The sequence below is a fragment of the Pararge aegeria genome, chromosome 12, assembly GCF_905163445.1.
Source record: "Pararge aegeria chromosome 12, ilParAegt1.1, whole genome shotgun sequence".
In the NCBI taxonomy this organism is placed as follows: Eukaryota; Metazoa; Arthropoda; class Insecta; order Lepidoptera; family Nymphalidae; genus Pararge; species Pararge aegeria.
Genome location: NC_053191.1, coordinates 9,624,681 through 9,634,136, shown reverse-complemented (window position 1 = coordinate 9,634,136; position 9,456 = coordinate 9,624,681). Strand labels below are relative to the sequence as shown.

General features: G+C 34.6%; 1 protein-coding gene across 2 annotated transcripts; it reads left to right on the top strand.

The window, feature by feature from the left end:
• The first annotated feature begins 326 nt into the window (after positions 1–326).
• On the top strand, positions 327–8,937 carry LOC120628104 (zinc finger protein 675-like). 2 transcript variants are annotated; one of them, XM_039896324.1, is made up of 10 exons: positions 327–475; positions 1,770–1,901; positions 2,745–2,808; positions 3,381–3,475; positions 4,245–4,334; positions 5,506–5,624; positions 6,355–6,503; positions 7,478–7,629; positions 8,377–8,424; positions 8,670–8,937. In XM_039896324.1, exons 1-10 carry the CDS (start codon positions 440–442, stop codon positions 8,733–8,735), a joined length of 951 nt encoding a protein of 316 aa, XP_039752258.1. In that variant the 5' UTR covers positions 327–439; the 3' UTR covers positions 8,736–8,937. The 2 variants fall into 2 exon arrangements, with proteins under 2 accessions (XP_039752258.1, XP_039752257.1); XM_039896323.1 differs by having other exon boundaries at positions 2,676–2,808.
• Positions 8,938–9,456: the final 519 nt, after the last annotated feature.

Here is a 9,456-nt window from a genome sequence, read left to right as displayed (position 1 = left end):
CTTTGATTGCAATCCAATTCAAATTCATTTCAAATTAAAAATCAAATTCCAAATCCGATGCAAATGCAGATTGGTATTATTTGAACTTTTGGTATAGATATTTATCTATACCAAAAGTGATTGTGAAATGTACAACTTTCAGATTTTTATTGGTGTAAATTATCGCAAAATATTATGAAAAGTTTACTTTAGTTTATGTTCCGCCATAATATTTTATTCACACATTTTCTAACGCGCTATGCAGCGTTTGTATGTTCACTGCTATTTCTTTAAAAATTGGCAACTTAATTGTCTGTGTGTCTTAATGTGCCCCTGCCCCACCCCGCTTCTACCTGTCTGTCGTCTTTCACTGACGAGCTGTCGTATAATGAGGAAAATACTGGATAATTACAGAAATACTGTTGTTTTTATTTAAAAATTGAAAAGCTGTTCTTAAACAATGGATAAATGTGGAATCTGCTTGAATTCTGCAGACGTAAGTACCATTGCGTGTTGATTTATATCGTTGTTTTGTGTTATACGGTCAATATTTTTTTGTTTTCTTTAGTAAGATTGTTATAAAAATAACGCTATATGTTGAAATTTACGATGTTGAAGCTTAGAAATTCCTTGATTTAGACAATTATGAGTTGCAATTCACTACATTGTTAAAGTATGTAGCACCTTCCTGCAGTTGTAATAAAAAAACCTGCATTCGAAACCTGCCCGCGTTATTTTTTTTTCTTCCCTCGACGGTCGGTCTGTTTTTTTTTACTGTCTGGCTCTGCGCCGTATAAAAAACATTTGTGTTTGTTTTTTTCTGCTCGCCTCTACCAATTCGAATGCTAGCTTTCTGTTTTCGATATCTCATCGTAATACCTACTTTATATTGGTACGGCGTTTTATGGGTTTTCAAGATTAAATAATGATAGGATACCGGCTTATTAGTCCTGAATTCCACTAAAAACATGTTATTCTTATTTTTAATTTTTTTTTCTTCGCTTTTTCTAATTAGACTAGGAGTTTTAATTAAAGTTACTTATAATGTATTTAAAAAATAAAACATGATAATAAATAAGGCAATTTTTCGAAATAATTATTGGGGCCTATAAATATTACAAAAGAAAATTATTTTAAAGTTATGCCTTCTTATTGTTCTTCTACATCAAAACACTTTCTGAACATTCAATTATTTGTCACTAATTGTAACAAAAGTTGTAAAATGTTTTTATGTTTTGTAAACATTCTATAAACATTATCAGTAGGAACATTGAAAATATATGTAATTTGATCTACATCTGGTCCCAATCGGGCCTTATAGAATCTGCCATGCAACTCTTTCCTCTTGCATACCACCACACAATCTGAGTTACTAATTACTATAGGCTTGTACCAATTCTCTTTGCCAAGGCATAGTGGAATAAGACACTTGCACTCTACCGCAACAACATCCTTAAACATACCCACATTCATTCTAAGAAAATCATCTCAAACCTCATGATTATGGAAGTTCTTGTAATAAATCTTATAATATTTTGTAACTGCTGTTTTTCCTGATTTACTTGTGACCTGAGAGGTGAAGTGAGGCTGTAATAGTCAGCATAAAAATTAATTGCAGTTGCATATGTTGAGTACTGATAAATATATTGAAATATGCTGAACCTAACATGGTGTTATCAATACTATAGCTCACCTTTAAAATTTGCCTTAACCCTAATATGTATCAAACTTATAAAATAATTAACTGTTAACATCTATCTTAATTATTACGTGGCATTTTCTTCCCCCAGCAACTATTTGAGACTGGAAAGGATGGGGTCTATGCTTGTTTCAAATGTCAACCCCTAGTTCCCGAAGTTACAATAGGTGACAACAATCAAGAAGATTCAGATGAACAGTTGCAGTCTTCATTTAAAGATGAAGTAAGAGAATATTCTATTTATTAATTAATTTTATGCCATTAGTACATGAGAGATTACAAGATACCCTATCAGGGCATTGAAATAAAGCAGTGATAGGCTAGTGGTACTGGCTACCCATTTGCAGTGTCCAAGTTCAACCCCTGGCTCATACCTGCTACTTTTGTATTGATAGACATTTAAAATATCTTCTGCACTTTGCCAGCATGTTGGACTACAGCTACAATCTGGCCATTCTTAGAGGAGACCCATGCCCTAAAGTGCACAGATATTTATTAGATAATGATAATGGTTATGAATTCTTTTATGAATAGAATAATTTGGAATTAATTTAAAAAAAGTATTTAATTCTGGAGGAAAGTTTAAGTTATATTATTTTATAATTCTACAGAACTTAAAGGCCAAGAAAAGATAGTAATAATATGGAGGAGTTGGCATATATGGTATATAACAGTGGATGTGAGGAATGATTTTCCATTACTGTTAAGATTGAGACAGTAAAGTATTTAACTGCTTTTTTTATCATCTCAAATTAAGAATAATGCTATTTTAAATAAAAGGCCACGTGTCTGCAATGACATTACCAGTTAAAAAAAAAAGTCCATATTAATATAGTCCTTTTTAATATTAGCATTAACACACAATCAAAATTTGTGATGACTTTAACTTATGTAATAATATTTTTAATACAGTCAAATACTCTGTTGATATTTAGTTGTATGACAACTGATTATACCAAAATTACCCTGAACAATTCTTATAGAATGTTTTTAACAGGACTTACAGGAGTCTGAGTCTGGGCTGTACTGTGAAATCTGCAACAAATATTTTAACAAGAGCATGCAGTTGCAGAATCATATGCGCAACCACCGTGCCGAGAGACGCTTTGTGTGCACCTACTGCAATAAAGGTATTCAGTTATTTATATTAGAAATGATAATTTAATTATTACATTTAAATATTGACGGCCTCAATATTTAAATGTAATAATGTGTGGTTGTAGAAGTCCTACTATAGCCTTTCATCCTCACCAGTTTGTGGGAATACTAACAGGCGGAGAAGTATATTTATTAATTTCATAATCGGGGTAGAAATATTTCTCTCCTGCAAGCCGCCCTCCGCGCAGCCCTGCGGTTTCATGTGTGAGATCCCAGGTTTATAATTTCTGAATTTTCTCTGGTCCAGACCAGAGTCTGGTGGAAAATCGCTTTGCGCCACGTCTATGTAGGTAGGGTCTACAAAGACGTGACTAGAAATTTAACATTACACTGTCGCATAGAAACTGATTAGGACTTAGGAGTATGGGTATAACTGCCCTACCATATAATAGTTTAGCCCGTTACTATCTTAGACTAACCTCCAGGTAAGATTGCAGTCAAGGACTAACTTGTACTGGAATAAAAATAAAGGCAGTCCAGTTAGCCATGCTGCTACGACTTTTTTTTATAAATAAGTATGTACAGTGAACAATTTTGTTTACAGCCTTTTCACAATCCAATAACTTGCGAGCGCATCTTCGGATTCACACCAATGAGCGACCATACAAATGTCAAGAGTGTGGAAAAGCTTTTACCCAGGTAACGAAATATCTATCTGTAGCCTTAGTACAAGATTTGCTAGCTCGCAATCGAGGAGCAGATAAGTAAAATGGATCTTATAAATGACTATAAAGCTAAAATTTGCCTGGAATTCTTTAGCTAGGGCTTTTTGCGGAACATTTGAATTAATGAATACACTTATATTATATATATTATATGCACACAGAAAATTCAAAAAAAACAAATATAATAGAGCGTTAAGGTATCTCTTGCAGGCAACCAAAGACGTAGAATAAAATACTATAGAAGCTTGTTAGGTGGTACAACATATATATATACATATATATTTATGATGTTATGATATAAATACAAAAATTTAAAAATAAACAAATATCATGGTACATATTAAATAAACAAAAATATATAGTATACCAAAAAAATAAATACAAAAAGAAAAGAGAATTAAATTAAAAACAAAACAAAACAGAAACATTTAGATAGTCATCATTCCCATCAATTCCTGGCCGATTCAGACAAATAGTGATCCTTCACTTGTTTCTTAAAGGTACCGATCGATTGCGCCTCATGAATTTCTAAGGGCAGGGCGTTCCAAAGTCTAACGGCCTGAACCATAGAGGATTTGCGAAAAACGACTCTAATACATGTAAAATACGGCCCATTTTACTATGTAAAATGTACGGTACAGCGTTGATATGCGAAAACAAGTCCTCGATTACGAGCGAGCAAATCTTTTAATTGTTTTTTAAAATTTTATTCCGTTAATTATTGTGTATGTTCTGGCTTTCAGGTCACAAACTTAAATAATCATGTACGTCTCCATACTGGTGAGAGGCCTTTCGTATGTCCTGAGCCTGGTTGTGATAAAGCCTATGCACAGGTGAGATTCTAGTAGATTTTTACTATTGATTGATTTTGTATACAAATTTTATAAATGCGAAAGTGTGTCTGTTTGTTTGTTCCCTATTTTTGTTTCACCTCTGACCACTGCAACAATCTTGACGCACCGAGATAGCTGTTAAATGAGCCATATGATATTTGCTCCTTCTGGATTAGAACAAGGGACTGTTCCCGAGGGATGAACTTGGTTGTCTATGTATGGGGTTAGCAGCAACATTTTTCTTTTTAACAAAATTTTATCCGGAGATAGGAAAAAAAATTCCCCGTTTAAAAAACCAAAACAAAGGTGAGAGGAGTACTGTATACTAAACTATTAACACTTTAAATAAATCTACTCCAGGTTTATCTATCATAGGTATCATAGGTATAACATCACTATTATCATTTCAACCGATTGACGTCGTAGGTCAAAATATATAATAGGTTGGTATTCAGACACTAAGGGATTTTGGACACAAAGATGTAAAGTCTGTCCACCTCGTTGGGAGCCGACCAACGCTGCGTTTTCCGGTGCGGGGTCGCCATTCCAGCACCTTTGGACCCAACGTCCATCGGTTCTCCGAGCTATGTGCCCCATGCTTCCAGAACCACGGTTACGCTTTCGCAAACAATCCCCACTCCGCCAGCGGATGTCCAGCGATACAGGCCAACTAAGAAACGTACCCACTGTACGTTTCTTAAGTTGGCCTGTTTCGCCTAATGGAAAAACTCGATCCATCACCCGGTGTTTCATATTCCACCATAAAGAACCCGCTGTGTGCGATAAAAAAATCAGCTACCTAACTAACAAATGAAAATAAACATTAGAATATTATAGCTCCTTTCCACGTTACGGAATCTTTATTTACATTTTTACAAGCTATGTTGCTTCTTTCGCATGTTTTTCCTGATTCAAATTTTTATTTCATTTTTTAAATTCTTGCCTTTTGAAAGGAAGACAAAATTTAATTTAGAATCAGTACAAATTAGTATGTAACTTACTTAGATAAGAATCCATCAATATGGTGCTGAGGTGCTGCTGGTGAGAAAAATGGGGTTGGACAGTTATTACAGGAATTCACCTAAGCAAGCTGTTGCCCGCAACTTTTTCGCACTTATCTGTTTTTTTAATATTAAGAGCCACACAAAAAAATAAATCAAATTGTTTCCAGGTGACGAATCTTAACCAGCATCGTAAAAGGCATATAAGCGGACGACCTATGGAGCCTAATTACGACTGTACTGTCTGTGGTGAACGCTTCACTCAGAGAAACCATATGTATATGCACAGGTGATTACTGACTAGCTTAATCTTACCTTCTAATAGGAAGGATAACTCTTATTTAATAATTATTTTACTAAACAAGGATTTCTTTATGCTAAGCTAACTACTTAACGGAATAGTTATAATATAACTTAGTCGGAATAGGTGTTTTGTCACACTGTACCTGACGGCAGCATTTAAATGTCAGAACGCGAGAAGACACTAAATTGTTTCGACGCTATGCAACGCTTGTTAATGAGGAAAAGGATTCTTCAAATAGAATGCGTACGTAGCGCAGTTGTGAACTAGGCCACGACTCGTATAACAAAATATTGTTCACGATTTGGTAGCGGATTTAAAACTACCGCCTGTATATATACAACGCGTAACCGTATTACGAAATACTGTTTTAGTGGGCATTAGGATATAACGTAAGGAATCACCCTGTAAAAATATTAAATCCAAAAGAAGCATATTTTTTTTTTATACCAACTAATCAGACATGTTTTCAGACATGTTTAAAACGCGAAAGTTTATTATCTATTATTAAACACTTTATTTGTATACCAAAACATTAACATATACAAAATATAGTAAAAACAGAAACATATAGAAAGAAGTAGAATACAAAAGGTGGCCTTATATTATACAAAGTATATAATAGCTATCTCTGCCAGGCAACCTTTACCTTTTGGTTTACTTTAGGTTAGCCGAGAAGTTAAGAGACTACTGTATAAATTATTCAAACGTTTATCAGACGAGAGGCGCACCATATCAAGAGTCCAGTACGGAGTGTGCAAAAGTACTCGTGCAAGTTGTGTTCCGCGACGCTTCCCAGTGAAAAACACTTGCAAGAGCACGTGGCTCAGCATACGGTCAAAGAGAAGCCGCAACCCGAAGAGCATAGTAAGTTTGACGACCTCCTCAACGGTGAGCGCTGTGAATTTAAATAGGAGGTCCTGCATTCGATTCCCAGCAGGGTCAATTTGGGTATTTATAATCTCTGAACTTTGAACAGGTCTGGTCTGGTGGGGGGAGGCTTTAGCTGTGGCTAGTTACCACCCTACCGACAAAGACGTGCCGCTAAGCGATTTAGTGTTCCGGTGCAATGTCACGTAGAAACCGATTAGGGGTGACTATCATACTCCCTAACAGGTTAGCCCGCTACCATCTTAGACTGCACCATCATTTACCACCAGGTAAGATTGCGGTCAAGAGCTAACTTGTAGTAGAATAAAAAAAAGTAAACATTTAGAGACTCGGCACATTAAGCAGGCTATTGACAAAACAGCAGGATATCGACGTCCTGTCACCTGGCGCCTCGGCTCCCCGAAAGTGCAGCCGAAATCTGCAGTCTTCACACTTTTGGATATTATTCCAACGTGTGCGACAGTAAATAATAAATCAATAAAAATACTACGACAGTGCACACATCGCCAAATAGCCAAAAAGTAAGCGTAGCTTGTGTTTTGGGTACTAAGATGAATAATATACATAAATACTTATAATATAAAGATAAACACCCAGACACTGAAAAACATTCATGTTCATCACACTAACAATTTCCAGTTGTGGGAATCGAACCCACGGCCTTGGACTCGGAAAGCAGGGTCGCTGCCCACTGCGCCACTAGACCGTCAACAATGTTCGGATGGTTGATAAAACTGTGTGAGAAGATGAAATTTCGTCCTTTTACCGGGGAGAAAATGTCTCCAGCTGCAAGCTAGCCGCTAATGCTGGGGTTTTTCATATCAGCTTTTCAGTGGTTATCAGCTTTTCTGATCCTTCCGAAAAATTAAAATGATTCTATACACTTCAGTCTTGTATTGAGACTGAGACGGCTTAATTTTCCTACTCTTAGTCCTCATCTGTTGACGCAGACTGGGGCGTTTCGTGCGTTTTCTCGTCGTGCGGCGTGCGGTTGTCGTCGCCGCGCGCGCACACTGAGCACTTGTTACGCGCGCACCAGCTGCGTGTGCTCGCAAACTCGCACGCACAGCAGCATCCGCCGCGACGCGGCCGACCGCCCAAGGTAAGTTAGGGCGCATACTTACATATATATACTTGCTTTACTCGCATATAAAATATAAACTGGCGGACCCGCGCGACTACGTCCGCGAATGAGTCGACTTAAAAAAATAGCCTTATGTCCAATATAAATGATTCTGAGATTCCAATATAAATGAATCCTAGCTAGATCGATTTATCGCCCGCTGTATACTAAATTTCATGAAAATCGTTGAAGCCGATTCCAAAATTCCTATTATATATATATACAAGAATTGCTCGTTTAAAGATATAAGATGTACACATATAAACTTTTAATATTACATATACACATATATTTGTTTTTGTACATTATTCATACGCATCTGCATTGAGATTAATCTTATATGCGAACTTAAAATCGAACCAATTTTGTGTTACATTGTAGGCTAGCGGAAATAATGTCGAAATAAAATATTAGATTTCGAAATCGCATCAACGTATCCCGAACGAAACGTCTTGTCAGATACAAAAACAATAATATTTCACGATGCAATTATATATTTTAGAAAATTTCACCTAAATGTATACATCAGTTTTGGTAATGCGTGCATCCCTATTACGATTTCCTCAAAAATTTCAATTTTCTAATAATTCTATTGTAAGGATGCCGAATGCCGCCATAGTAAAGTTTGGATTCATATCAAATTCGTAATATTCGATATTAAGTTGGAAAGTCGATGGAAGTTTTTTTTCTTAAGCTGCTTTAATTTAAAAACAATATTTGTTACAGATTTTAAAAGATCCTTTAGACATCAGCGACCACCAAGAATATGATGAAGTAAGTTTTTTTTTATTTGTGCTTTTTGTGCTCTTCTAATTATGCTATCACATTATTTTTATTTCCTGCAGGATAATTGCATATATTATTTGGTTATTTTTGACCCGTGCGCCTCGGTGAGTGGATTAAACTGTGGGACACGATTTTAATGTTGTCCTTTCTCCGTGGAGAAAATGTCAAATGCCCAAGCATTGGGACATTAATAAGACATTATAATCCAACTAATACAAAATTCTATGTTACAGGTAAAAATAATTAAAGAAGAACCACAATATTTGCCCAAGTTAAAAGTGCAGAGTCTGTTTCAGTGATAAAAGCTATATAATGCTGACATTAAATGACAGAATAACAATTTTATCATAATTTCCATAATTTCACAATAGCTTAGAAACAAAATGAAGAACCACTTTATTGACGTACATAAATGAATATCAATTCGATAATTGTGTATTAAGTTACATTTAAGAATATTCAAGAGATCTATAGATAAAAAATAGTTAATTTTAAGTAAAATATAAGTAATGAAATATAATAAGTGCAATTTACTTATTAATTTTAATCATAAGTTGTAAAGAAAAATCTAAAATATATGTAATATCTAATAGGTAAATAAGTAACTGGCAATAAAATATATTGTTTATTCAGAACTTGAATTTGAAATCAGAATGGATTTATAAAGATTATTTTATGTGATGTTTTTTATAATTATGGAACACAGTAATATTTTCCTATTAAATTTATCAAAATGGTTTATGTGTTAATAAATATTGAAGCAATCTTTTTTCAAAAAATATCTCCCCAAATTTTATTTGACACTTTTATGTGCACAATATGGTTAATTGTGTAAGCACATTAAATATAAATATGAAAAGTACATAATACTATAGAAAATAATTTTATCATGTAAATATGAAAAGCATTTTTATTTGCAGGGCTATATCTCTGGTCTTTACAATATTTTCTTATACATATTTTATGTTTAATTGAGTTGCTTGGTAATATTTGTAAACAAAGGTAACTAAGTTCGTCAAA

Coding starts and splice junctions, on each gene's coding strand:
- LOC120628104 (XM_039896323.1), top strand. CDS start 440: ATGGATAAATGTGGAATCTGCTTGAATTCTGCAGAC. Junction 4,335..5,505: donor GTGATAAAGCCTATGCACAG/GTGAGATTCTAG, acceptor AATTGTTTCCAG/GTGACGAATCTTAACCAGCA. Junction 7,630..8,376: donor GACGCGGCCGACCGCCCAAG/GTAAGTTAGGGC, acceptor TATTTGTTACAG/ATTTTAAAAGATCCTTTAGA.